Source organism: Athene noctua, chromosome 27 (genome assembly GCF_965140245.1).
Source record: "Athene noctua chromosome 27, bAthNoc1.hap1.1, whole genome shotgun sequence".
NCBI classification, from domain to species: domain Eukaryota; kingdom Metazoa; phylum Chordata; class Aves; order Strigiformes; family Strigidae; genus Athene; species Athene noctua.
The window spans coordinates 6,695,149-6,722,911 of record NC_134063.1 but is presented as its reverse complement, the minus strand read 5'-3'; the positions used below and the strand labels follow the sequence as shown (position 1 = coordinate 6,722,911).

The 27,763-nt window shown below is 68.0% G+C and overlaps 3 protein-coding genes across 4 annotated transcripts; 2 read left to right on the top strand and 1 right to left on the bottom strand.

Annotated features, from left to right (window-relative positions):
- Positions 1-162: 162 nt before the first annotated feature.
- On the top strand, positions 163-5,297 carry TM6SF2 (transmembrane 6 superfamily member 2). The gene is made up of 10 exons (XM_074928022.1): positions 163-254; positions 2,976-3,082; positions 3,199-3,296; positions 3,456-3,559; positions 3,725-3,807; positions 3,996-4,120; positions 4,211-4,312; positions 4,398-4,490; positions 4,574-4,693; positions 5,091-5,297. Exons 1-10 carry the CDS (start codon positions 163-165, stop codon positions 5,295-5,297), a joined length of 1,131 nt encoding a protein of 376 aa, XP_074784123.1.
- Positions 5,298-6,068: 771 nt separating this feature from the next.
- On the top strand, positions 6,069-11,245 carry HAPLN4 (hyaluronan and proteoglycan link protein 4). 2 transcript variants are annotated; one of them, XM_074927867.1, is made up of 5 exons: positions 6,069-6,224; positions 7,482-7,599; positions 7,933-8,295; positions 9,065-9,367; positions 10,078-11,245. In XM_074927867.1, exons 2-5 carry the CDS (start codon positions 7,482-7,484, stop codon positions 10,413-10,415), a joined length of 1,122 nt encoding a protein of 373 aa, XP_074783968.1. In that variant the 5' UTR covers positions 6,069-6,224; the 3' UTR covers positions 10,416-11,245. The 2 variants fall into 2 exon arrangements, with proteins under 2 accessions (XP_074783968.1, XP_074783969.1); XM_074927868.1 differs by lacking the exon at positions 6,069-6,224 and adding an exon at positions 7,171-7,226.
- Positions 11,246-12,027: 782 nt separating this feature from the next.
- NCAN (neurocan) lies at positions 12,028-26,583 on the bottom strand. The gene is made up of 15 exons (XM_074927862.1): positions 26,472-26,583; positions 20,813-20,892; positions 19,365-19,766; positions 18,736-18,910; positions 18,522-18,649; positions 17,951-18,244; positions 16,796-17,620; positions 15,542-16,699; positions 14,868-14,984; positions 14,537-14,650; positions 14,155-14,313; positions 13,971-14,053; positions 13,733-13,877; positions 13,024-13,206; positions 12,028-12,900 (listed from the first exon to the last, which is right to left on the bottom strand). Exons 2-15 carry the CDS (start codon positions 20,883-20,885, stop codon positions 12,752-12,754), a joined length of 4,005 nt encoding a protein of 1,334 aa, XP_074783963.1. The 5' UTR covers positions 20,886-20,892; positions 26,472-26,583; the 3' UTR covers positions 12,028-12,751.
- Between the last annotated feature and the right edge of the window lie 1,180 nt (positions 26,584-27,763).

Genomic DNA, 27,763 nt, shown 5'->3' with positions numbered 1-27,763 from the left:
GGACCCTCGTAGGGAGACACCCGTGTTCTGCTGGTGCCTGCGACCCCGCGACCCCCCGGCTTTCCTCCGGGGCAGCTCTGGCGCTTTAAGGGCGCTGCCTGTTTGCCACCAGCGGGGCCAAAGTCCGCCGGTTCCCGTGGTGGCTCCGCGGCCAGGCCGGGGATGCAGCTCCCCGCCGTGCCGGGGGTGCTCGCCCCGTCCCTGCTCGCCATCCCCGTGGCCTTTGGCATCAACGGAGCGACCGCCTTGGCAGAGTGAGTGTGGGCTGGGGACAGAGCTCCGGGACTGGGGTGCTGCGGTCTGGCTCGGGGCAGGGGGCTGGGTCCTGTCCTCTGCTGGGCCTGGGGGCTGGATCCAGTCTGGGACTGGGGGGAAGCATCCAGTCTGGCCTAGGATAAGGCTCTGTCTGAGGATGGGGGGAGCCATCCCACGCTGGGGGTAAGGGGGCACTGGGTCCCATCCAGACCTGGCGAGGGGGGAGCGGTGTCCAGGGGAGGGTGCTGGGGGTCCAGCCCGGGGCAGGGGGCTCTGTCCAGGCGCTCCTGCCCCGGCCGAGCCCGTGGAGAGGCAGCTGCGGGCTGGGACCTTGTCGCCGTGGTTCCTGGCTGCCTCGATGCCTTTTAAACCCCGTCCTCAGCGAGCAGAGGCGCAGCGGGGCCGCGCGGGCTCGTTGCACAACACGGGGCTCACCGACAGCCCCAGCACCCCGGGGATGAGGGCGCTCAGCACCTCCCTGATCCATCACCATCCTCTCCAGCCCCCCGGCTCCAGCACAGCCCCCGGGACAGAGGCACAGGACACCCCCCCCCCCCACTGGGTGTCCTCCCCGGGGTGCTGGGGACCCCTCCAAGCCCCATCTCCTCCTTCCTAGAGTGACCCCCCTGGCAATTTGGCTGCTGGCGTGTCCCAGCGTGGCCGATGTCACCCCTCCACGGCGGCCTCGCCATCACCACCGTCACGGTTTTGTGCTGAGTGACATCCCCGTGACACGCCAGCCCGGCTGCTCCGCACATCCCTGCCCGACCATCACCCTCGTGTCGGGGCGTCTGGTACCAGCCACCAGCCAGGGGCAGCTCCTTCACGCCCTTTATGGCTTTTTTTATGGAAAACCACACTCTGGTGGGGATTTTTCTCAATTTCCAGCCTCACACCCCAGGACCTGCCAGCTGTGGGTTTTCCCCTCGTTTTCTTTCATCACTTCACGGCACTTTCTATCCTTCCATTCCCGCCAAGCCCCCTTCCCCCTCCTTTTCCCATTCGTTACACATTTCTTTTGACAGCTAATTTCTGCTTTTGCTTTACCAGCAGGAAGCACTTTTAGCCAAACTTCTCTTAACCGCAGAGCCGAGACTTTCCTGGCCACCTGATAAACTTTACCTAAAGATCTCCCGATTCTCCTTCCCATCTTTCCAGCCTCCTCTTTCCCTCCCATCCCGCGCAGCACCGCGCTGTTGCCGCCCAGATCTCCGGGATCCATCTCTAGGAAATCCACAGCCCTTCCGTGTGACGCCGCACCGGGTGAAAACCATCTGTAGCTGTTGGGGAGCACCGACCCCTCCAGCCTGCCCCCCCCAAACCGAAGCCCGTAATAGCAGCATTCTCCTGCCCAGACCTTGCGGGGGGATGTGGGGGGGTACATCCCCCTCTTTCTTCATTAGTCCCTGCTGCGGGGTGAGTGATGGTGGCCTCAAAGCCCCTCGGGGTGACCTGGGTGCCCTGAGCACAGCACCCCAAGGTGCTGGTACATGGGGGGGGGTGGTCCCGGTGCCGGTGTGTCTCGAGCCCCGTCCCCCACACGGTCACGTCATTTGGTGAGCGGAGGAACCCGGCGTTGTGCTACTCCACCGCAGCATCCGTATTTGAATTTTGAATTAATTGTTCCACGGGAGTAATTAGTTGTGTAGTAATTAATTATACACTGGTAATAATGCACTTAGGTGGTGACGCTTCAATTCTTTGATTGTTTTGAGGATTTTTTCCATGAGCCTCTGTGTCGGTTTGGATGCTTTGGGGCACGTGGTGAGGACGAGCTCAGCCTCGCTCAGTGCTGCTGTTGGTGCCCGTCCTGTCCCTGCGTGAGGGGTCCTGTGGGGACCGGTCCCTGTCCCTGTCCCCATCCTTGTCCCAATCCGTGTCCCCAGCAGACCAATTCCACCTGCACAAGGTGAACACAAGCCGGGTGCTGTCGCAGCCTCCTGTAAATGAGGCCTGAGCTGTTCCCAGCCGGGTGACCCTGGGCCGGGGGACAGTGGCCTTTTGTCCCCGCTCGGCACGTCGGCCGTGCTGCACCGAGCGCTCGGGCTGGTAATTGGGTGTTTCTGCAGGAGAAGCTGTTAACAGCGGCGTCTGTGCAGCCAGCCAGCCCCAACTTCACATTTGCTTTTCCTTTGGTAACAGGGTTAAAAGCTTGAGTGAAAAATACCGTCATGTTTTTCACGTTTCGTAGCTGAAGTATCGGCTGGATCAGAGCTGTGGCTTTTCCGGCTGATGCTGCCTGGAGGGGATGCAGCGAGCTCGGGATAGATTTCCCCACAACTTCTCCACTCTCTTAGGACACACTTTCAGTATCTGTCTCCTTGTTCCTGATTTGCTTTAGAATCGGTTTTCCCAGTCTCTCGTAACAGTGGCCCATCGCCACAGCCGGGAGAGGGAGAGGAAGGACCATGTTGGGGTTTCTCCCCTCCCCTTGGTGAGACAGCCCCTTCCCCACCCGTGCCTGGGTGTCAGACCTTCCTCTGGGCTTCACCGCCCCGGGGGTTATTTCAGAGCCTGGAGGAGCCATTTCGTGCCCACCCAGAGGAAGGGCAGCACCCTGTGCCGCAGTGGAACCCCCCCACCCCGTGCTGAGGAGCAGGGTCTGATCCTGCTTCAGCAGAGACCCCTCAAAATCAGTGCGGGCAAAAGGTGTTTCACCTGGACTTGGGGAAACGGGGCTTCACCCCCCGGGTGCTGGAGCCCGTCTCGCTGTTCCGCAGCCGCCCGCTGGTGCTGATGCTGACGGGGGTGCTGGTGCTCGCCGGCCTCTTCTCCATCATCTTCTTCGTAAGCGGAGTGAGCCACTTCCAGGACCCCCTTTTCTGCGGTGAGTTCCCCCCTCCCCGGGCTGCGGGGACTGATCCTGTGCCGCAGCAGGGAGCGGAGATCTGGGGTTTGGGGAGAGCCGGGGGCCCCGCGCAGAGCTGGCTCGCTCTCCCGCAGTGTTTGTGGTGTTCTCCTTCACCTCCGTCGTCGACCTGATCATCTCGCTGGAGGAGGATGGCTACATCTCTGGCTTCGTGGAGGTCTACGTCAGAGAGGTACCACCCGGCCCTGCCCTGGGCTCTCGCAGACGAGCAGCCCCACGCACCTGCGGACGCTGGGGCTCCCCGGGGTCCCTCCGCAGGGTCCCCTGGGGAGGGGGGGCAGGAAGGCGCTTGCCCCCACCCCGCATGATCCGCCGTTTTCCGAACGGGCAGGGCGAGCCCCACCTGCGCACGGCCCACGGCATCCTGATCTGTTACTGGGACGGCGTCATCCACTACGGGCTCTACCTCGCCATGATCGCGGCCATCGGCCAGCGGTGAGCGGGGCTGGCGGCGGGGAGGCGAGGTGGCCTCTGTGGCCATGTGGCATCTTCATGGATCTAGAGCTCGGTGGGGCGCTCACGGGGGTAGGAGGAGCCTGTATTTTGTGAGGAGGGGAGCTCCGAGCCTGGCGGAGGAGTCTGATCCCGATGTCTCTGCAGGAAGAGCTACAGGAACCTGGGTCTCTTCTGGCTGGGCTCTCTGATGATGAGCATCGTCGTCTTCCTGCTGGGGAACCTGATAGGTACTGGGGTGCGGGGGGTTGCTGACCCCTCCAGGCTGTCTCCATCCCCCCCATCTCTCCGGTGGGTTTGCTCCCAGGCACTTGCCCCGCGGGAGGAGGAGGATGGTGCTGACCTGGGGGCAAGCGGCAGGTACCGACACTGGGCGCCGAGCACTCCTCCGTGTCCATCCTGCGCTCTCCTTCCGCAGGGAAATACAGCTCCGACCTCAGCCCTGCCTTCCTGCTCAACCTGCCCTACATCCTCATCCCCATCTGGGCTGGGCTGAGGCTCTTCCAGCAGCCCAAGGCCCTGCCGTGCCTCAGCCCCGAGAAGGTGAGCTGGGAGCCGGGGCAGGGGCTGCTCCGGGAGCCGTCAGCTTTATCCCCGTCCCGGGGTGAAACCACGGCGGTTTCCCTCTCCCAGGTCGCGGAGGAGCAGCGCAAATACCTGCACCAGCGGCCCCAGGACGCGGGGCTGGTCCTGCTCCTGCTCCTCACCGCCGCCTTCACCTTCTTCAGGGGGTTGGTGAGAGCTGGAGGGGCCTTGGGGGGTCCTGGGGGTGGGTGCATCTGCCCTGCACCCACCTGCCCCCCACTCTCCGCACCCCCAGGTGGTTTTGGACTGTCCCGCCGATTCCTGCTTCGAGTACATCTACCAGCAGGAGCCGTACCTGCGCGACCCCGTCGCCTACCCCAAAGTGCAGGTGAGAGGGGTTGAGGCGGGGCTGGAAACCCCCCCCCCAGTGCCACTGGGGATGGGGTGACCCTCTCCGTGTCCCCCCCCCAGATGCTGATCTACATGTTTTACGTCCTCCCCTTCCTCTGCCTCTGCATCTACGGGCTGGTGCTGCCCGGCTGCTCCTGGCTGCCCGACTGGAGCTTGGTTTTTGCCGGCGCCATTGCGCAGGTGAGGGCTGCACCATCCTCCTCCCCCGGGCTGCGGGGGGGACACAAACACACAACAACGGGGGGACCCCCGGGTTGAATTCCAGTCCCAGCCAGGAGAGAGCAAGGGGGGAGCCGGGGCTGAGCCTGGCGGGGGGGACACAGATCCGCACCCGCAGCTGCATGTGGAGCAGTTCCCACCGCCGCTGCCCGCTAATTACTTTGGCCTCGGTGGATCTTAACGGAGCCGGGGATGAGTTTGACAGAAATAGGCTGGCGCGAGCGGCAGGTCTATAGATAGGCCGTGCTGGGGGTGCTCCTGCCAAAACACCCTTTGGTGCCAGGGGGGGGCTGCGCCAGGCCAGCCTCTCTCTGCCGTCCCCTTCCCCCGTGTGCCACCCCCTGCCCTGTGTCCCCAGGCTCAGTTCGCCCACCTGGGCTCCTCGCTGCACCCCCGCACGCCCTTCCCCTACCAGACCCCCGAAGATGTCTGGTGGAGCTTCCTCCTCACCAACGTCCTCTACGCGCTGGGCCCCCAGCTCCTGGCCTACCGCTGCCTGCGCCGCCCTGCCTTCTTCCTGCCCGCCACCCCCGCCACCCTGCACCGGGGCAAGAAGCACCAGTGACCCCTCCTGCCCACCCCGGGGAGGGGGGGGCTGCTGCCTGTCTCCCCAATCCCCAGCTGCAAGAGCAGCCGGCGCAGCCAGCGGTGACCCCAGGGATGCTCCGGTCCCCGCCGTGTCCCCTAACGCTGGGGGGTTGCGTTGGGGGCACCCCAGGGTGCTCTGTGGGGGCATCGCTGCAGCCACGGCCCTGCCCTTGGACAGGTTTGAGGGGAGGGGGGGGTGACTCGCTGGCTGAGGGGGGGCTGCGGCAGCTGCGCTCCCCTCCCAGAGGGTCCCCGGGGGCTGTGGGGCCCCATCCCACCCTGTAAGGACGCGGGAGGGGGGACCGCGCCAGGGAAACACTGTTTACAAAATAAAGGAGGGGAAGTGCAGCCTCTGGACCCGTGTCCACGCTCCGGCCGGGGACGTCACCCCACGGCAGCGGCCAGCCCCCGCCCGTCACCTGCCGGGTTCCACCGCTTCCCACCCGGGGCTCTGACTTCGCCCCCTCCTGCCTTTTGGGGGGCAGCGGGGGGGGTCCTGCTGCCTGCGCTGCCCTTGCTGTGGGGGCTCAGGGTCAGGTTTTGGGGGGGGGGGGTAAGGGGTGCTCCTGCGTGTGCCAGGGATGCCCCCGGGCGGGAAGGGCTGTTGGGGGGGGTGGGGGGGTGCACACGCGTGGCGGGGGGGGGCGGTGCTGGAAGTGGCTCAGCGCTGCCCTTGCGGGGACCGGGGCGGGGGGACCGGGGGGACCGGGGGGACCGGCCGGGCCGGTGACCTTGGCGAGCCGGCGGCCCTGCGCAGCGCCGGGAGCCGGGGCAGGGCCGGGCCGAGCTCCCGGTGCCGCCCCCCTGCGCGGAGCCGCACCGGCACCGGCGGCACCGGCGGCACCGGAGCGCTCCTGCGGCCGGGCCCCTCCCGCGGGCCGGTACCGGCACCCGCGGAGACACGGTGAGTGCGGAGGGGGGGGTGGGGGGGTGGTTGGGGGCGGCGGCGGCTCCGCTCGCTGCGGTGCGGTCGCGGGGAGCCGGGACGGGACACCCCCCCCCCCTCAACCCCCGGTACCGGGACCCCGGGCGGGGGCTGCTCCCGGCGGGGCCGGCGGAGGCCGGGCCGGTTCCCCCCCGCGCTGCGCTGCCCGGTCCCGGTCGCCGGCGTCCCGCAGCCCCGGGGCTGCCGCCGCAGTGTCCCGCACTGCAACACCGCACCGGCCCCGGGGCCGCCGGCGGGGGAGAACCGGGCTGCCCCGCTCCCGCTGCCCCCGACCGGGCACCGGGACCCCCGGGGGGGCTGCCCTGGTCCTCCTCCTGCCCCCCGACCGGGCACCGGGACCCTCGGGGGGGCTGTTCCACTCTCTCAGCCCCCCGACCGGGCACCGGGACCCCCGGGAGGGCTGCCCCTCTCTCTTTGCCCCCCGACCGGGCACCGGGACCCCCGGGGGGGCTGCTCCGCTCTCTTTGCCCCCCGATCGGGCACCGGGACTCCCGGGGGGGCAGCTCTGGCTTTCCTCCTGCCCCCCGACCGATCACCGGGACCCCCGGGGGGGGCTGCCCCGCTCCGCCTGCCCCACAGCCAAGCCCTGTCCCCCCTTCCCCAGCCCCACGGAGCGGGGGGGGGGCTCATTCCCACGGAGCTGCGGGGACACCCGGGGTGCCTGGCTGGGATCTGGGGCATCTCCGAGGACACGGGGCTCGGGGCGGGGGGGGGATGACATTCCCCCGGCCGGGGCGGGGGGGAGGGAGCTCCCACACACCTTTTCCCCGGCTGTCCCTGGGGAAGGGGGGTCGTGGAGTGGGGCAGGCAGCCGGGGGGGCTCGGGGGGGGCGCCCACTCCCACGCCATCAGCTCGGTTTCCAGATGTGCCCGCGCTGCCATAAATAACTCCCGCGCTCCGGCCCGGCGCGGCTGCCATGAAATATTCATCCCGGCTGGAACCGAGCGGGTGACGCGGAGGTCAGGGGGGCGCGGGGGGCGCTGCGGGCCGGGGGTGCGTGGGGTGGGGGTCGTGGACACGCCGGGTGTCCGGGGGTGACGGCATTGCCCTCCCCTGGCCCAACAGGGGCCCCAGTGGGGTGCGGGTTGGGGACCAGCATCACCGCTGGGGGCGGGGGGGCTGCTGGAGCTGGGGGTCAGCTTTGCTCACAGACCTCCCCTCTCCTCCCTGGGGGGCTGGGGGGTGCTAAGGGGCTCTTCTCCCGCCCCCCCTAGATGCACCCCCGAGGCCCGTGGGCCGCCGGCCCCGCAGCTCTGCTGCTCCTCGCCGGTGTCCTCGCCTCCGACGCGCTGCTCGGCGCCCGCGGACGCAAGAAGGTGGTTCATGTCATGGGTGAGTGGGGCGGGGGGGCTGCGGCGGGGAGCTGGGCCCCCGCGCTGGGACGGGGGGAGCCGCCCTGCAGCCCTCGGGGCTGTTGGGTTCAATATCCATTAAAGCACGATCAGGGGCTCTGGGGCATCCACTGTCCCCCCCCCCCCGGCCCTGGCCAGGCGCTGCCCAACCCTCCTCCGGGTTTGCAAAGCCCCCAAAAAGAGGGAAATTTTCCCCCAGAAGGTGGTCCCCACACCCCCACCCTGCCTTATCCCCCGCCGTGCGTCCTGCCTGGGCTGGAGGCAGGGGCAGGCTTGGGGACAGGGACTCCCCTGAGCTGGGTGTCCCTTGCAGAGGGTGACAGCGGGGCCGTGGTGGTGCAAACGGCCCCGGGGAAGGTGGTGACCCACCGGGGGGGCACCATCATCCTGCCCTGCCGATACCACTACGACGTGTCCGCCCACGACACGGCCGAGATCCGCCTCAAGTGGACCAAGGTGACGGAGCCGATGGCCTTCGTGGACGTCTTCGTGGCGCTGGGGAAGGCGCGGCGGGCGTTCGGCAGCTACCGCGGCCGCACGGCGCTGCAGGAGGACGGTTTCGGCGACGCCTCGCTCATCATCCGCAACGTCACCCTGCAAGACTACGGCCGCTACGAGTGCGAGGTCACCAACGAGCTCGAGGACGACACCGGCATGGTCAAGCTGGACCTCGAAGGTAGCGGCGTGCCTACGCCAGGGAGGGGGGACGGGGACGACCCCGGGTGTCCCCGTGTCCCGTGCGGGATGGCCAGGACACGGTTCCCGGTGCCACGTCCCGGAGCTGGGCTCAGTCCGGCTTTATGGCTGGTTGTTTTTCCTGGCGTGTGCCGTGGTTTATTGCCTCTGTTATTGGGTTTTATTGTTGCTCCAGGTTTACAGGCTGGCAGCTAATAAACGCCGGAGATAGATAGCGGCACGGCCTCGTAAAGCACCGGGGGGGACCGGGATGTGGCAGCGGGGTTGATGCCGTGCGTGGCTCTGAGCCCGCCGGGACGGGCTGCTGCGGCTGGGGACACCAGGAAAGGGGGAAAACACTTTTTTTGGGGGGCTCAGGGGGGACAGCAGAGCTGCTCCGGCTGGTACGGGCTTGCTCCGGGGACACCGGGGCTTGGCTGGACCCCGCACGGGAACCACTGATGTCCCCATGTCCTAGAGCAGCAGCTGAGGGAGCCCGGGGGTGCCACAGGGGTCCCTGCGGGCGCAGAGGGGGAGTTTTGGGGTAACTGGGCAAAGCCTGAAGCACCCAAACTCCTCGAGCTGAGTTGACAGCAGCTCATCTTCGCTGGATGTTGCAGCCGGGTCTCCCAGCCCGCAGCAGCCCCTGCTCCCCACCAGCTCCTGGCACCTTTTGACCCCATTTGTTGGGTGTCGCTGCAAGATAAGGTGGGGGAGCCCCACAGACACCCCCCACCCCTCCTCTCTGCCCCCCCCCCTTACTCCTCCAGGTGTGATCTTCCCCTACCACCCCCGCTTGGGCCGCTACACCCTGAACTTCCACGAGGCGCAGCAGGCGTGCCTGGAGCAGGACGGGATCCTGGCCTCGCACGACCAGTTGCACCAGGCCTGGCTGGAGGGGATGGACTGGTGCAACGCCGGCTGGCTGGAGGACGGCTCGGTGCAGTACCCCATCTCCCGGCCGCGGGAGGAGTGCGGCCGCAAGGACACGCCGGTGGGGGTTCGCAACTACGGCTACCGGCACAAGGAGAGCGAGCACTACGACGCCTTCTGCTTCACCTCCAACCTCAACGGTAACGGCGGGAGGGGGGAAACTGAGGCACAGAGCACCCAGCTCCCCGTTTTGGCTGGGCAGGGGGGTGTGTGGTCCAGGAAGACGCTCAGCCCTGGGGGAGAGGAGGATGCAGCTGTATGCACCTTCCCTGGGCTCCCCGGGATATCAAGAGGGAGTTTGGTGCTGGGGACCCCCAGCAAGGACCAGAATCTGGCCCCATCGCCTTTGGGGCTGGGTTACCTGGTTTAGCAAAACCCGTCTTCCCTGGGCAGGAGCGGGGGACAGAGCTAATCGCAGCGGCAACGGGACGGGTGATGGATGAGGCCGGGGCTGCGCAAGACAGATGGGAGCCGGGAGGGCTCCCGGGCTGTGTAAATTCCTCCTGGCTGGCAGGGCCGCGCGGCGGGGGGGCTCTGCCGATGTTTATTTAATGGTGGCAGGCAGGATAAATAGCGGGTGTAATCACCACGAGGGGCCATCACCAACCGCCGCCGCACAGCCCCCATAAATCTACCCTCACCGCGGCGGCGGCTCCCCAGAGCCCACCCAGCCGGTCACCTCCTCCAAAAAATGTCATTTTGGCAAGGGGGGGGACAGACACACACACCCCCCCACACACCCAGGGTTTGTACAGCTCAGCCCCATCCCGCTTGGCCGGGTGCTGGGATGCTGCAGCCGGGTCCCGGTGGCCAACAGGGCTTTGTTTGCCCCCACCCCGCTGTTTGCCAGGCAAAGTTTACTTTTTGAAGACGTACCGCAAGCTGAGCTACGCCGAGGCGGTGCAGGCCTGCAAGAACAACGGGGCGGCCGTGGCCAAGGTGGGGCAGCTCTACGCGGCCTGGAAGATCCAGCTGCTGGACCGCTGCGAGGCCGGTTGGCTGGAGGACGGCAGCATCCGCTACCCCATCGTCAACCCCCGGGCACGCTGCGGGGGCCGGGAGCCCGGCGTGCGCAACCTGGGCTTCCCAGACAAAAAGTACAAGCTTTTTGGGGTTTATTGCTTCAAAAAAGCTGAGGAGGCTGCCCCGGAGAAGGCGCAGGGCGGGGGGCATCCCAATCGTGTGTGAGGTTCAGCCGCATCCGGAGCATCCCCAGGCTTGGCGGGGGAACCCCCCCGCCATGTGCTGGGCTCTCCCCTCGCCCCCCGCCCCACCGGGGTCGCTGCCTCCTGGGCCGTGGCAGTGTGGGGAGCTGCGGGCAGCCCCCACGTCGGGCTGGGAGAGGGGCCTGTGCGATGCCGGCACGGCCGAAGCCCGGTGACGCTTGGGGAAACTGAGGCAGCGGGAGGGGAAGGACTTCAGGAGCCCAGCCAGGAGCCCGCGCTCGGGTCCAGGGCTGGCTCCCAGCTCACTGCAGTTCTTGCTTCTCAACCAGCGCATTGCATGTGCTAAAGGCCCGGCCAGAGCAAAGCCGGCTTGAGCCCCCCGATATCCTCATCCTCACGTCTGGGGGCCCCCAGCTCCGCACTGTCCCCGTGGCCACCCAACACTGAACCCCCCCCCCCCACCCCCGGAGATGCTGCGGGCAACCAGCATCACGGGACTGGCAAAATCCCACCTTGGCGCTGGGCAAGGACTGGGGGCACTGGGCTTGGCTTCCTGCACCATAGGTAGCCACGGGGGGGGGCACCTGCACCCCCTCCAGCACCCGCTTGCCACCAGCCACCCCACGGGGCCACTGCTGGGGCCGAGCGAGTGGCCGCACGCTGCGAGCCCGGGGCGGGGGCAGCTCCTTAGCGCTTGGCTTCGTGCAGAAGCGGCCGATGCTGGGGGCAGGGAGGTGCCGGGTGGGCACCGTCCCCTGTGCCCCCCCCCGGCCCAGCCCCGTCCCGAGGCTTTTGGCAGCCCTGGCGCTCGCGAGCTGGACGTAGATGAAATGAATAAAAGCTTCGGCCGCTTTTGAGAGCTGAGCCGGGCTCTCGTGTCTCCTTTGCTGGTGTCACCCTCCAGGAGCATTTCGGGTGCCAAGGGGACCCCGGGCTGCCCCGTGCCACCCCCCCCAGCCCTGATGGTCACTCCTCCGTCAGAGCATCCCCACTGTTGCATCCCCCCAGCATCCCTCGGAATTCTCGGGACCAAATCCAAGGGAGCAGCATCAGCAGAGCCACCTTAGAGGGGGGGTATCACGGTGTTGGCAGCAACTGGGACCCACTGTGGGGATGGCAGGACATGCAGGGGGACACCCCGGGGTCCCTGATGCTGGAGGGGGCTCAGGGCTCCCTCCACCCTCGGTGCAGCTGAGCACAGGCCATCCGTCACCATCACTGACTGCCAGCGCTAGGAAAATAAATAGCTGCTGGGATGTGACCCCCCAACCTTGGCCACCGAGACCCCAGGGAGGGGAGAGGGGGGACAGTGGGTGCCAGGGGCCACCGGAGCCCCAGGTGGTGGCTGACGGATGGCAGCTGCAGCCCCTGCACCCACCGCACCCCAATAAATTCATCAGCGTCTCCAGCGTGATTCCCGGGCGCTCGGGTCGGGCTGGGCAGGGCTGGCACAACCAAGCCCTGGGAGGAAGATCAGGTCTGCTGAAAATTTATTTAGTGGCGGTGGAAGGAGGCAGGGGGAGAGCACCGGGCTGAGGGGGGATCTCCCGGGGGTCCCCACACCCCCCCCTGCCCCCAGGAAAGCGCAGGGTCAGGGCTGCTCAACTGTTAAAAAAATTTATTAAAATGTCCAGCAGTACAGAAAGGCAGAGTCAGAAATGGCAGAAATGGGGGGGGACAGGGGGATGGGGAGGGGGCTCGGGACACGGCAGTCACGTCGCAAACAGCAGAGATCAGAAAGCGCCGTACACACACACACACGCCAACTCCAACGGGGACCCGACGACGAACGGAAAGGGGGAAAAAAATAAATCAACCCCAACCCAACCCAGAGCGGGACACCGGCCCCGGTGGCATCCTGTGTGTGTCCCCCCCCCACGCCGGGAAGGGTCCCTGTGCCAGCCCCAGGGATGCCCCACAGGCAGGACCGGAGGGGGGCCGGGGGGGGAATATGGGTGGGGGGGCTGCTAAAAAAACAGAGTCACCCTGGGCCCGTGAGACACGATGGCCGAGGTGGGAGATGGGGGGGGGGTGGTGGCAGATGAAACCCCCCTCTTTTGGGGAGGGGGCCAGAGCCCAGCCGGGGAACAGCCCCCGCACAGGGCTTGGGAGGGGGAAGGGGGGTCCCTGTGTGGGGCTGGGGGCTCGACCCCAGGTCGGGGGGGCTGAGCATGGGGCATGCAGGGAGGGCTGGGGACGCACACGCAGCCGCCCCCTCCGGGTCCTATTCCCTACGGGGCCGGGCATCCTAGGAGCTAAAGCCAAGGGGGGGTTATAAAAGAGGGGGGGTGGGAGGGGGGGCAGGGAACGTCACCACATCCCGTCAGGGGCCTTTTGTGCTTCCTCGTCCCCCCGGCTCTAGAAGTAGTGGCCCTCCTCCATCCAGTCCAGCCGGAGGTGCTTGCGGTGTTTTCGCCGCTCCTTGCGGGGTTTGTGGTGGTGGTGCTGGTGGTGGGGGTGGCTGTGCCGGTGGTGGTGGTGCCGCCGCGCTCGGTGCGACCGCCTGGCTAACGGGGGGGCAAGGGAGGGCACCCGGGGCGAGGGTCAGAAGGCACGACTCCAGGAGGGAGCTGGTGCCTTGACACCCACCCCAGGGCCCCCCCCCCCCGCTGCCCCACGTCCCCACTAACGTTTTGTGCAGAGGATTTTGGGCCGGTCCCACTTGCCGGTGCTGTGGCACTTGATGGTGGGCACGTGGCGCTGGGTGAAGCCCTCCTCGCACTGGTAGCGCACGCTGGAGTGGATGCTGTACTTCTCCCTCTTCTTCCCCACCGTGACAGCATTCGCCACCTCCGGCGGGGGCCCGCACAGCACTGGGGAGGCCGGGGGGGGGGACACACACAGACCCCCTGTCACCCTCCCCGGCACCCCAGAGGGGACCCGGGGGGACACCCACCCTGCTGCTGCCACCGGTTGACTCCGCGAGGCGGAGCGGCGCTGGATGGTTCGAGGAGGGGCTCCCGCCTCAGGTTGGCAGCGCGAGGTGTTCCCCAGGATTTACATCGTTAATTAATTAATGGCTTTATCGGGGCGAGCGCATCGTTAACGCGCGGCCGGCAGGAGAGGGCGGCGCGCTCCTCCGGCTCGCAACGAGCAGCTGGAGGTTAATATAACTTTCAAGATAAGGAATGAGAACTTAATGGTTTTAGTGGTGGCAAATTAAACAAATTAAAGCGGAGAGGGAAGAATGGGCTGGGGAGGGGGGGAATAAAATAAAAAGGGAAAAATGGAGATTAAGGGGAACTGCTCGAGCGTTCCTGGGTGAGGGTGAAGGGGCTGGGCGTGCTGGGGAGGGATGGGGATGCCGGGGGGGACACCAGGAGGGGAGGGGGGTGCTACCTGTGCCCTTCTTGCAGATGTAGGGCAGGTTGTAGTTGCAGGGCACATCATTCCACTTGCCGATCTCGTGGGACACCAGCACCACGCAGTCCTCGCCGCCCGCAAAGAAGTTGTCGGGTTGATTCTCCCGCCAGTTCTCGTATTGCTGGTGGGACACGAGAGAGGGTGAGAGCCCCTGTGCCCCCCCCCCCGGCCCTGCACTGCCCCCCCCAACCCGCTGCAGCTCCCAGGGCCTCACCAAGCCGGTGTTGTCGGTCCACTGGAAGTCCTGCTCCACGATCCGGTCGTTGAGGCCGATCCAGGTGTTCTCGTGCCCGAAGCCTACGGAGAGAGGCACCCGCGGCTCGCACGGTGAAGGCGAGGAGCACCCAGGGGTGCTCGGCGAGCGGTGGGACGGGGTGATGCCCCCCCCCAGCCCGCACCGTTGATGAAGCCGTGCTCCTCCCGCGAGTGGATGCTGGTGAGGTGCCCGGCGCGGCGGCGGCAATCCCGCTCCGCGTCCTCCCAGGAGCGCCGCCGGGCGAAGTACCGGTAGCAGTGACCCTGGAACTTGTGCCAGTTGTGGTCACAGCCCTCCGTGTCTGCGGGGAGATGGGGATGGGGGGCACAGCGAAGGGGACCAGCCCCCCCCAGCACCCCAGGGGCTCCCCATCATGTCGGGGGGGGATCTAACAGGAGTCCTGTGTCCCCTCCCCAGCTCCCCACACTCATCCCCAAAGGGACAGGGCCTGGGAAGTGTCCCCTCAGCCACCCCATGGTGACACACTCCCGGGGGGGGGACACAGGGGGGGCTGCACTCCCCACCTTTCTCGCAGCGGCTGCCGCCGTAGCTGGGCAGACAGAGGCAGATGAAGGAGTTGACCTCGTCGATGCAGGTGCCGCCGTTCTGGCAGGGGCTGGACAGGCAGTCGTCGATGTCTGCGGGGACACGCCGGGAGCTGCGGGTACACCGAGACCCCCCCAACCCCCCACCCAGCTCACCGACACCCCCCACCCGGCCCACTGACCCCTCCACCAGCGCCAGCAGTGACGGAGGACGGGGGGAGCGAGGATTTAGAGGCACAACCCCATTCCCCTCCCCGCTCCCAGGCGCCGAGGCGGGGCCGGATCCTGCCCCGGTGCTCCGGCCACTCACCGATCTCGCAGTTCTCCCCGGTGAAGCCCGGGGCGCAGCTGCAGCCGCAGACGGTGCCGTTGGCGCGGCAGGTCCCGCCGTGCAGGCAGGGGTTGTTCTGGCAGGGGTCGGCTGGGGCTGCGGGGTGGGAGTGGGTGCCCTGAGCTGGGGTTGGGGGGGACACACCGCAGCACCCACCCCCTTTCCCCACTGGGATCCAGGGCCTGGGCGCTGCCCCGGTGCTGCCGCTGCCACACGTTAACCAGGTGCCTTTTTCCCCTGGCCGTGGCTCTACTCTGTAAATATATTTGTTGCCTCTGTGCGAGCAGCAGCCGGGCAGCGTGTGCCGCGCATCCCCATCAGCAGCCACCCCTCCAGCTATTATTATTAGCAACAGCAAATATTAAATATTTAAGAGGATGCTTTCCCAGCTCACGTTAATAGCTCATAAAAAAAAAAAAAAAAAAAAGAAAAACAGGATCTGCTCCCAGCCCATCACGGTTGCCAGAAACTCCCCAGTGAGTAAATTGGTTTGGGTAAAAGGAGAGACCCAGCCCCAAATCCGACCCTGTGGGTTGGCACCACACTCTGCTGGCCTTAGACCTGAGGGGGGGGTCAACCTCGAGGTCCTCCCAGCCCGTTTGTCCCTGTGCCCACCAGCTCGGGGTGCCCCCGCACCCCAGCACCGTGCTCACCGTGCTGGCTGGCGTTGTCGGCGCCCGCCCAGGCCAGCAGCTCCCGCTCCTCCAGCCCCGGCTCCTCGCCGCTCCCGCTGTCGGCATCCAGCAGTGGGGACCCCCCCGGCCCCCCCAGCTCTGTGGCTGTGGAAGGCTCAAAGACTGGCCCCGTGCTCAGGGACTCGTGTACCTTCAGCACCCACGGGTGGGGGGCAGTGGGTGATGGCCAGGGGCTGCGGGTGGCCGAGCCGAGGGGCGCGGGGGGCTCTTCCCTCTTTGCCTCCCCAGAAGCATCCTCCTCGCTGGGGGCCGCCGGTGCATCCCCATGGCTGGGACCACCCGGGGGTCTGGGGGGCTGCCGAGGGGCAGGGGGGGGCAGGAGGAGATGCTCCGCTCCCCCCAGCCCCGGTGCGGGGTGGCTGGTGGGCTGTGGGGCTGCGGGGGCGAAGCCCGTGGACCCCTCCTCAGCCACCGGCTCCAGCACCTCCGCCAGCCGCGGGGTCACCTCGCCGGCCGCGGGGGGAGGCGAAGGCGAGGGGACATCCCGCGCCGGGGGGGACGCGGCTGCTCGGCCATTCCCGGCATCCCCGTCCGGCTGCGCGCTGTGGGGCTCAGCCAGCAGCTCGGCTGGCCCGTGGGGAGCCGTGGGGCTCAGCCCCTCCTGGGGCTGGGGAGAAGCCACCTCGGTGGGGCCGGGGGTGGCGGGGTGCCCCATGGAGGGGCTGGCTGGGTGGAAGAAGGTCACCGCTTTCCGCTGCCTCTCCAGCAAGCCGTCACCTGGGGCCCCGCTGCTGTCACCGCTGTCACCACGGGGCTGCGGGGCCGTCTCGGGGCCCTCGGCCACCAGCGGGGCCGGGGGCAGTGGGGGCCGCGGCGGGACGGAGCCGCCATCCTCCGGGGAGAGGCCGTCCCCAGAGAAGTCCTCGGTGGCATCCGTGGGTGGCCGGGGGGAGTCCCCACGGGCGTGGGGCTGAGCCCCGACTGCAGTGACGTGCTGGTGGCCGAGAGCGTCATGGGGAGCCACGGAGGCAGGCGGGGATGGGGACGGAGGAGGGGGTGTCTGTGGGGGACCCCCAGGGTTGGGGGGGACCGTGCGGGGGTTCCACCACAGTGAATCCCTCCGGGCAGGCGACTGCAGCGAGGGGGACACCGGGCCGGTGGCTGGTGCCATCAGCTCTGCAAGAGACAGCACAGGCTTGGGGTCCCCGAGCCAGGACTGGGACCCCCCCCGGCCTTAGGGCCCCCCCCCAGGTGCCTTCAGGCATCACTTACCGGGGCCGATCTCCTCCTCCACTGCGCTGGAGTGCGAGTAGGTGCCCTCCTGCCAGGCGCTCTCGGTCTCCATCGCATTGGCTGCGGCCCCCTTCACCTCCAGAGCCAGGACGGGGGCCTGGGTGACCATCCCCACTGGGTCACTGGCCACCGTGGGGTCCCCGGCCACTGGTGGGGGGTCCCCAGCCACCACTGCGGGGTCCCGGCTCTGCCGCTGCAGCTGGAAGTAGCGCCCGTTCAACCCGGAGTAGCTGCTCCGCCTCGGGGCGCGGGAGCTGCCCGGTGGGGTGCTGGGGTTCTCCGTGGCCACACCGGGGACCGTCCCCAACCCAGGCGGTGCCGGCCATGAGCCGGTGACGTGCTCCAGGGCTGGCCTTTGGGATTGTGGCAGGAGGGTGGCTGGTGGCTCCTCAACGTCGGCGTCTTCTTGCACCGGCGGTGCCAGGCTGGCGGTGGCCGGATCCTGCCGGGAGCTCAGCGGTGCCTGGTCCACCACGTTGAGAGCTTCATCCTCGCGGGGCCACACCGGTGAGGGGGCGGCCGCGGCGGGAGGCAGGGACGTACCATCGCCCAGCCCCGGGGCCTGCGACGGCGCAGCCCCGGGGAGGTCACCACGCTGGGCCACCGGGCTGCTGCTCGCCGGCCGCAACTGCTCGTCCTCGCCCGGCTGCGGCAGGAGGCCGTGGTGGTCGCGTGGGGCATCCCGGGCGTCCCCCGACGTGCCCAGGTCCTCGCTGGGCTCCACCAGCACGTTGTCGCTGCCCAGCGGGTCGGGCGCGGGCAGCACCGGCTCCTCTGGCTCCTCCTGCCCCGCGGCTGCGTGCGCTGCGGCCAGACCACGAGCATCAGCCGGGCCGGCGGCGGGAGCGAGGGGCAGGACGGGCACCGGGGGCGCAAGCAGGGACCCACATCCCCCCCCCCAGGCTGAGTACCGGGCACCACATCCCCCAGCCTTGCACCGTGCCAGGGGGATGCATGGAGCTGGGCTCCCTCCCAGCGCAGCTCTCCTCATTTATCTCATTAATTCCCCAATTAAATATTCATCCGCAGCGATTTTCCCGGCTGTGCCCACTGATTCCCGAGGGAAGAAGGGCCAGGGCTGGCGGGGGGCCTGGGGGGGGAGGCAGTGCCGGCATCGCGGCCGGTCCCCGTTACCTTTATAGCAGTAGGCGTCGAATTTGGAGGCGGCGGCGGGGAAGCCGGTGCGGTTGGGGAACTGGTAGAGGGTCCTGACGCCCGAGGCCTCGCCGCCGCATTTCCTGCGCGGGAGCCTGATGGGGTAGCGCACGCTGCCGTCAGCCAGCCAGCCCGGGTCGCACTGGTCCAGGCCCTCGCGCCACGCCAGGTAGAGCTGCCCGGTGGTGGCTAGCGAAGCCCCCCGGCTCTGGCAGTGCCTCCGGGCCTCCTGCCAGGTGAACCGCCCCGGCACCGTGGTGTAAAACACCACCCCTGCAAGAGAGCAGAGCCCGTCGGGGATGCAGGGATGGAAAGCTGCGCGAAGAGTCACCACGACTCGAGCGCTACGGCCACGTCCCGCCGCTCGGCACCGAGGGTGACGCTGAGCACCGGCCCAGCACCGGCACCATCCCCGCAGCCAAACCGCGGCAGATGAGACGCACGGAGGTGCCCGCGCTCCCCGCCACAGCCATCGCCCCGCAGCGAGTCCCCGGGCACCAGCACCCGCCCGCCCGCCCGGCGCGCACCCAGCCGCCGCGGCACCGCTTGCCTCGCAGCTCCCGGGCGTAGCAGTAGACATCGTACTCCTCGCTGGGCTCCCTCCGGCCGTAACTGCGGACGCCGGGGAGGCTGTTGCGGTCTCCGTAGCAGCCAGGCCGGGAGAGGGTGATGGGGTACCTGCCGGAGAGGGGTACAGTGGGTGCTCAGCCCCCCGGCCGCCTGCCACGAGGGGTGCCCGGCTGGCAGCCCGCACCCACGCTTACCGCACGGTCTGGTCGGCCAGCCAGCCCGCGTCGCAGTTGTCGTAGCCGTCCTCGAAGGCGGCCTGGAGGTGCTGCGGCGAGGCGATGACGGCCGAGTTGTCCAGGCAGGCGCGGCGGGCGGCGGCGAAGGTCAGCGCGTAACGCTCGCCCGCGGGGCGGTAGTGGAAGACGACGCCTGGAAGGGCAGCGGATGGCGGCGCTGGCACGGGGCGCACGGCTCACACGGGGCGCACGGGGTGCGCAGTTCGCATGAGGTGCACGTGGTTGGGTGGCTTGTACAAGGTGCAGGGCTTGTGTGGGGTGCATGGGGTGCATGTGCTTGGACAGCTTGCACGGGGGGCAGGGCTCACACAGCTCGTAGAGGGTGCACGGGGGCCAAGGCTCACACGGGGCGCATGGCTTATACATCTTGTACAGGGTGCCTGGCTCCCAGAACCCTCTAGGTCAGAAAAGCCCTTGAAGATCATCCAGCGCAACCATTAACCCAACGCAATCTCAACTCCCCAGCCCCAGCTCACACCGGGCGCACGGAGTACACGGGGCGTGCGATCCCCACAGGCAACCGTACGCCGCGATGCCCCCGCAGCTCTCCCGGCGGTGCCACCCCCCCGGTGCAGAGCCGGGCTCACCCGTCACCTCCAGCGGCAGCAGGTCCTGCTCATCCTCGATGCCGGCCACCACCTCGCAGCGGTACAGCCCCGCGTCGCTGGCGCGGGCGCCGCGCAGCACCAGCGTGGCGTTGGAGCGGTCGCGGGAGTAGCCGGGCAGGGACACTCGACCCTCGTAGGCTTTCACCACCTTCACCGCGTTGTCCTTGGCCACCAGGATGGGCACGTCCTCCCGCTGGCCGCTGGCCGAGCGCACCTTGCTCCATTTGACGCGGGGCGGGTCGGGGGGCTCGTTGGGCCCCAGCGAGGCGGAGGGCTGGAGCAGGAAGAGGCAGGGCAGGGCCGCGGGCTCCCCCAGCCCCACGCGCACGGCCTGGTGCTGCACCCTGTTGATGTGGATCACCTTCCCATCGTCCTGGGAGCCTGCGGGGAGAGCGGCCCAGATACCACGGGGACGGGCGGCGGGAGCTCCCGCAGGCCTCTGGTTTGTAGTGGGGAGAGCTGGGGGCATGGCGGGGCACCCCAGAGTCCCCCCCCAAAGAAAAGCATGAAGCGGGACGATGCGCAATCTCCCCGTCTAATGGCTGGAGGCTGATGCTGCCAGCTAAATCTGCCCCTCCAGGGCTGAACCCCCGACTCAGCCAAGCCCCCCAGTCCCCCCCAGGATGCTGCCAGGCACCCCCAGGTCCCACACCGTTCCCGGGGGGGGGTATTGGCACTCCCTGCCCCTGCCCACAGGGGTTGGGTGGCACCGAGTCGCTGGCACCAGTGGGAAATCCATCCCCGTGCTGGGATAAAGCACCGCAGCGATTGTGACCTCCTCTTCCTCCTCCTCCTCCCGCACTAATCCTGCCCCAGCTCCGCCGCCGCAAATCCCACGTGTCTCAAACCCCCGTGGCCAGGCTCTCCCTGCCCGCAGGGGGCTCGGGGGGACGCTCCCGCAGAGCCCAGCCGGCTGGGGACCGGGGACGGCCACTAATCCCTGCCTGGCACCTTCCCCCCCCAGCTCCCCACCCTCCATCACACCCCAAGCCCTTTCCTCGCAGGGAGATGCATGGGGAGGGTACCAGAGTGGGGGGGACCCCAAAACCCCCATGCAGCAGGATGCCATGATGCCCCCACCACGAGGGCCAGGGCAGGGGGGGACATGGGCTCTCCCACTCAGAGACATGGCAAATCCCCGGGGGGGGGTGTCTCAGCTCCACAGCAGGGAGGGGGCCGGGGGTGCTGCCAGCAGGATTAAGGATTTAAGGTCTCGCCTGCAGGGATCCCAGCACGGTGGCGGGGGGGGGGGTCTGTGGTCGCCTGGGGGGCTTCTCCCTTGATAATCCCCCACAGCCCAGGGCAGGGAGGCATGGGGGGCCACAGCCTGAGCCCTCCCCGGTTATTATTCACCCTGATTATTTATTACAGCTGATAGTCCGTTATTGGTTACTGTTTATGGAGTAATTAGCCCCGGGGGCACTTACCCAGGACAGCGATGGGGAGGAGGGAGAGCCCGAGCAGGAACCAGCAGCCGGCATCCCCCATCACATGGACCATCCTTGACCTGCGACGGCAGCGGAGAGGGGGGGTGTGGGGGTGGGAGGCCGCTGCTCGCCCGCTCCTTCGGCAGCGCCAGCGAGCCATAAATCACCGGAGGGGCCTCCCGGGAGCCCCGAGGAGGGAGCAGGATTCGCCCCACTTCGGAGTTTCGTTTCCCTCTCGGCGTGAAGCCGGTGTGGGGTCGGGATGGAGGATGAGGAGCCACCCATTGACCCACCGGGGCGTCCCGCTGTGTCCCCTGCCACCAGTGCCACCCACGGTGACATCCTGGCCCTCCTGGGGGTGGGACACGTGTCCCCAGGTCCCGCAGCCCCCCTGGCCCGGCAGTTCTGGCCCTTGCTCTGCCCCAGCATTAACATGCAGCGGACGCCTGCGGCTGCCGGAGCCGGCGCGCGGCGCGTGGAGCACAAAGCCGGCACCGCCGCTCGCCGAAAAGCTCCCATCCATCTGTTTGACTGCAGCAACGATTAGTATTTTCTAAATCATTTGGTCTCCGAGCTTGGGGCGGGGAGGGTGGGGGGGAGTTGGACAGATCGCCCACCCGCCGCCGGCACAACCATCACCCGGCTCCCGCCACGGCCCCAGCCCCGCTCGGGCTTTGTTTGGGATTTTAACCACCCCGCGGCACCAAACCGGCCAAGCAGAGGCAACAGGGATGCAACCGGCACCCCCAAACCTCAAATGGGGCCACTCCGGGGCTTGGCACCACGTGGCCACAAGCTTGAACCAGCCCCGGGGTGCCCCAGGCACCGGCAGATCCACACTGGGGTTTGCTGGTCCCTGCTACAGCATGTGGGTGTCCGTCCCCCCCCCTCACATTGACCCCTGGCCAGGACAGTCAGCTGGGGAGCACTTGGCTCTGGGGGGGACACCAGGAGCCCCCATCCCTCTCCCAGCTGCCTGGAGCCAAGGCTTTAGCTCAGCCCACAGGTTCCCCCATCCTCGATGCTCCATTTTCCAGCCCTTGATTTCTCATTCTGTCCCTTCCGCTTTTTAAGGGACAAAAATAGAAAGAAAGAGTAAAATGGAGAGAAAAAAGGAGACCCCCCCCACACACTATGTTCAGCGCTGGAAAAGGGCCTTTTTGGGGAGGTGCAAAACTGGGTTTTATCTCTTCTAAAGAAGAAAGCATTTGCAGCCCCTTCCCTCCCGCAGCTGCTCCGCGGGGCTCTGCCTCCGCACCCCGCTGCTGAGGGAAGATGAGGAGGTGACCTGGCCCCGGCTCTGGCCCCGGAGGGAAATTCCCGGGGTGCGGAGCAGGGAGCGGGCTGTGGCTCACTGCACCTCTGCCCCGCCACGTCCCCCAGGAGCCAAACAACCCCAGAGCAGCCCCAGGGCTGCTCCTTCCCTGCTCGGAGATGTTCCAGGAGGGAAATCCCCCGGGGCCTCGGCAGCACCAAACTTTTCCTCATCTTTCCACTACGGGGGGGGGGGGGAATAAATTGCCTGGCACAGTCAGGCTCAGGAGGTTCCAGCTCCTCCCCATGGAAATGCGAATTTTTACTTTCTGGGGTGTCTGGAGCTCTCCCAGCACAAACCAGCAGCACCAGGGCGTGGGATGGGGCAGCTCTGGGGCAGCTCCTGCCTCCCCCCCCCCCTCCTCGTCATCATTCACTGTGCCACCACCCGGGGACACACTGGGCGAGGGTGGGTGTGGGATGGGGCCGGTGGGTGCTGGACGGGGGCATCCAAGACACTCAGCCCTGGGGCAGAGGGTGCTCACACACATCCCAGGGCTTTGAATCACCCACAGGCCCTTTTTGATCTTTTCACCCATTTTCTGTTTCACAACCAACGCTCCCGCCCTGCAGCTTCCAGGCGACTTTTCCCCTCGAAGGGCAAACGAGACAATTTCTCACACGGGACAACGGCGAGTGGCTCTCACTCCCTGACACCTCTCTGCAGCATCCCCAAGTCCTTCCCCTTCTCCATCCTCCTCCTCCTCCCTGCTCCCTGGCCACCCGCAGGGCAGCCCCCATTCCCAGCCACAACCTTGGGGTCACCAGCCCCAAACCGCGGGGTCCCAGCCCCGTGCCCAGGGTCACGTCAGGGTGGTGGGATGGAGCAGGAGCCGAAGGGACCCGAGAGACCCTGACGAGCCGCATTAATGTGCCGGGGTATAAATACTCCTCCAAGCTCTCGGCTGTTTACCCAGAGCCGCTGTTCTGGAGACGGGTCCGGGCTGAGCAAACGCCGGGCAGCGCTGCTGGGTAAACAGCCCGGGGTTTATTTAAATGTTAAACAGGAAAGTTGCTCTTTGGATTTCCAACCAAGCCCAGCCGGCTGCGGAGCGAGGCGCGACGCCGTGCCGGGGGGTGGATGGATGGGACCACGGTCCCTGACCCCGCCGAGGGCACCCCAGGCTGGCAGCAGAGGGGGGAGCGGGTGCTGCTGGTGGTGAGGAGCTGGGGGGCTCAGGGCTGGGGGCCGCAGGGCTGCGCGGCTCCGGCTGCACCGTCGCCTTCCCTGACATCAGCATTTCTGCAGGTTTTGCTTTCGCAGCAGGGAAGGTGCCGCGGTGGGAAGGGCCGGCCCTGCCGGCAGCACCCGCTGCCTCCTTGGGGAGCCTGGGATGCGAGCAGGGGGGGGCCGGGCTCCCCCCACCCCGCGATGGGACACACAGCCCCAGCCTGCTGCTTCCGTGGGCCCACCCGGCTGGCACCCCTGCCCTTGAAGCACATGGGGACCACGTTCCTGGTGGCACAGGAGCCACGGAGACAAAGGAAGGTCCCTGCCACGCTCCGTTCCCCCCAGCCCCTCACCGGACCCCCGGCTGCCACCTCTGCCGAGCCCAGGCCTGTGCTGAGCCAGCAAAAAGTTTCTCCCAAGGTCAGGGCAAGCGGCACAGCAGCCTCCATCCCTGCGCTGCCGGAGCCACCACCCACGGCGTCCCCCGCGCCAGGACCCCCACCCCACCCCGGCAGCGTCCTCCCAGCCTCGGCGCCTCGTTAATTATTGAGGCCGTCTCCCTCCCACCTCCCCTTGATCCGCTCACCCACAATCCGGCGCCGGCCAAGTCCTGACCCCGCGACACCGGGATCAGCCCCCGGCCAAATCCTGGCTCCCCACCGCTGCCAGCACGGCTCAGCACCACCAGCCTCTGTGCCAAGGGGGGGAAGCAGCCCCAGCCCCATCGTGCTGGGGCAGGATCCGGCCGGGGTTCCCACGGAGGGGACGGTGGGCTCAGCCACGCCGGGCATCGCCGTTGTCCCCAGCGGTGCCAGCAAGGTGAGGAGGGTGACACCGGGAGCCAGCGCTGGCCGTGCCACCCTGAGCCCCAGGGGCCGAATTTCACAGAGGGGAGGGTCTCTCTCTGCGATGCCACGGGCTCGGAGGGCAGTGATGTCCCCGGCGCCACGTGGCTGAGCCCCCTCGGGGACAAGGAGCGTGTCCCCGTCCCCCGAGCCGGCCCCAGCCGGGGGAACGAGAACCGAGAGAAATTTAAAATAACGCCGGTGCAAAGCCGCCCCCCCCCAAACCCGGGCGAACATTTTCACATCTGTCACTAGCTGTCACCTCATGAATAATTCATCTACCTCATGAATATGCAAAGCCGGGGCTGGTGATTAGCTTCAGCTGAAACCTAGCTTAATTCCTCACAGGCCATTGGGCGCCGGGACGACCCGGCCAGTTTTGGGGTGTCCTCTCGCCCCAACCTGCCCCGAGCCGTGGGGCGGGATGGGGGCAGCTGCGGACACGGGGTCCCCACGGAGCCGAGGGGACACTGGGGACAGCGCAGGAGGGGTGACACGGGCTTGGGATGGGTGGGAGGAGAGGGGGGCACTGCCCACCTACCCAAGCAGCCCGGATGCAGCAGGCTCAGGGGTGTCCCCCACCCTGGGGGTGCCCCAGCCCTGGGGGTGCCCCCAGCTGCCCCCCCAGCCAGGGCGCAGTCCCTGTGACCTCTGCTGTCCCCACGGGTCACTCCGGTCCCCAACGCACACACAGCACCTCAGTGCCCACCCACCCGCCGTGCCCCCCCCACCGTGGGCACCCCACGAGGCCGATCCTACACCCCCTGCACCCAACCCCACCGCAGCCACCAGCCTCCCCCCCCACCTCCCGCCCCTCGCAGCACCCACCTCCCTCCCAGCGCCACGATGCCTCCACCCCCCCAACGGGGAGGGGGTGTCCACCGAGGGCCCCCCCGGGGGCTGCGCGGCCGCGGCGGGAGCCCGGCGACGGGGCCAGCTCCGCGTCCCCTCCTCTCTGCCCACAACAAAGGAATTCTGCAAACCTCGCTGCCGTCACATCTCACAGGCAACGTGATGCTTCCCGCTCCCCCCCAGCCTGCGAGAATAAATTAGCACCTCGGAAAACTGTGATCCCGTCCAATATGGGCCCTTTGCTGGGTGCGATTTTTATTAGGCAGACAGTCTGCAGCCTTTATTTTAGAATTTGCTCTTCTTTTTTTTTTTTTTTTTCTTTTGTAAATTTTTTTTTTCACCCCCCCCCCCCCCGCTTGCTGTCTCTCCTCGGGAAGCTGAAAGCACCACGGGAGCCCCCCCAAAGCCGGCGCAAGCCTCATGGCAAAGCCCCCCCAGCCCCATCCCTGCGGATGGCTCGGCCGCACGCCGGCGAGCGGCTCCAAAGCCCCCGGTGCCCGGCACCGAAGGCGGGGAGGGGACCACCGGGCCGGTGGGCCTGGCAGCCACCCGGGGCCTCCCCACCACCGCTGGGCCGGCCGAGCCCCCGGGCCGGTGCGCGGGAGCGAGGAGCCCCCCAGGCAGCCACAAACCCCTCAGCGGTACCCGCACCCGCGTCCGTCCGTCCCGGCAACGCTCCGTCCATCCGTGTCCCCATGCTGGGGCTCATCCTGCCCGTGGTGCTGAGCCCCCCCCCCGCTGCCGGCCCTGCCTGCTCCCTGCACCCCAGGGATGAGAAACTTCCCGGCCAGGGAGCGGGTGGCCGAGGTGGGCTGGGAGGGAGGCGGGGGGACACCCTGAGGGGCACCCAGCGCCGGTGGGCACCCACCCGCCAGCACCCGCCGCTCTCCTGCCCCCCCTCGCCCCTTGTCCCTGCCCGTCACCTCGCTGCCAGCCCCTCCGCACGCTGCCAGCGTCCCCCAGCCCTGCCTGTCCCAGTGTCCCCAGTGCCGGTGTCCCCCAGTCCCTCTCAGCCCCCAGTCCCAGTTTCGTCAGCCCTGACAGCCTTGGCCCCCTCCAGTGTCCCCCTGTTCTGGTGTCTCCTTGTGCTGGTGTCCCCACAACGCCGGTGCCACCAACCCTATTGTCCCCCTACCCCCGATCGCAGCATCCCCACCCCTGACAGCCCCCGTCCCCTCGGTGTCCCCAACCCTGTCACAGCATCTCCCCAGCGCGGGGGCCAGCACCCTCCATCCCCACCCACCCCGGCACCCACAATGTCCCCATCGCCACCCACCCCGGCACCCACAATGTCCCCCAGCACAGCGTGTCCCCCCCCCAGTCCTGACAGCCGTCTTGTCCCCACCGTGTCCCCCAGCCCGGATCCATCCCGCTCCTGCCATCGCGGTGCCACCGGCCCCGGGCACCGCAGCGGGAGCGCGGGCGGTGCCGGTGCGCGGTGCCGGTGCCCGGTGCCGGTGCCCGGTGCCGCACGTACCTGGGTCCGTGCTCACGGCGCGCAGGGGGTCATCGCCGCCGGTGCAGCCGAGCACCCCGCCGGCACCGGGGGCTTAAAAGCGGGGTGCGGAGGGTGGAAAAGGGCAAGGGGGGGGGGCAGCGGGCCGGACCCCCCCGGAGGGGGCCGAGCCGGGCCAATCGCGGCAGGCGGCAGGCGCGGCCCCCCCGCCGGTGCCGCCGGTGCCGCCCGCCCGCACCTGCCCGCAGCGGCGGCGAACCCGCGCCCGCTCCGCGCCCCGCCGCGCTGCCCGGCGCAGGGCGAGGGGCGGCCGCGCATGCGCCGCCGCCCCCCACCCCCCCCAAACCGGGGCCGCCCCCCACTCCCCACACAAACACCCCCCCCCCCCCTCCCCGCCCCGCCGGGGCCGCCCCTTCCCCACCGAGAGGGGCTGCCCCCCCCCGCCTCCCCGCCGCAGCCCCCCGCAGCCGGGGGGGGGGGGGGGGGGAGTGTCCCTGGAATGGGGGTGGGGTCCCTAAAATAGGAGGGAGGGTCCCTTCTAGCCCCTCCGTAGCCCCCCCCCAGAAGGAGAGGGGCCCGGCGTGCCCCCCCTCCGTATGCAGCGCACGCCCCCCCCCATCCCTGCACTGGGAGCCGGCTGCATCCAAGCAGGACTTTAGGGGGGTCTCCAAAATATGGGGGGCACCTACCAGCCATTCTGCAGCCCCCCCCAGACATTGTGGGGCTCCCTCTATCCCTGCCCTGGCACCCAGCGGAATTTTAGGGTGACTCCAAAGAGGGGAGCATCTTCCAGCCCCTCCGCACCCCAAAATCCCTCCTAAGCCAGACGGGCCGCATCCAGCAGCGCCTTCCAGCCCCTCCGCACCCCAAAATCCCTCCTAAGCCAGACGGGCCGCATCCAGCAGCATCTTCCAGCCCCTCCGCACCCCAAAATCCCTCCTAAGACAGACAGGCTGCATCCAGCAGCGCCTTCCAGCCCCTCCGCACCCCAAAATCCCTCCTAAGACAGACGGGCCGCATCCAGCAGCGCCTTCCAGCCCCTCCGCACCCCAAAATCCCTCCTAAGCCAGACGGGCCGCATCCAGCAGCGCCTTCCAGCCCCTCCGCACCCCAAAATCCCTCCTAAGCCAGACGGGCCGCATCCAGCAGCGCCTTCCAGCCCCTCCGCACCCCAAAATCCCTCCTAAGCCAGACGGGCCGCATCCAGCAGCGCCTTCCAGCCCCTCCGCACCCCAAAATCCCTCCTAAGCCAGACGGGCCGCATCCAGCAGCGCCTTCCAGCCCCTCCGCACCCCAAAATCCCTCCTAAGCCA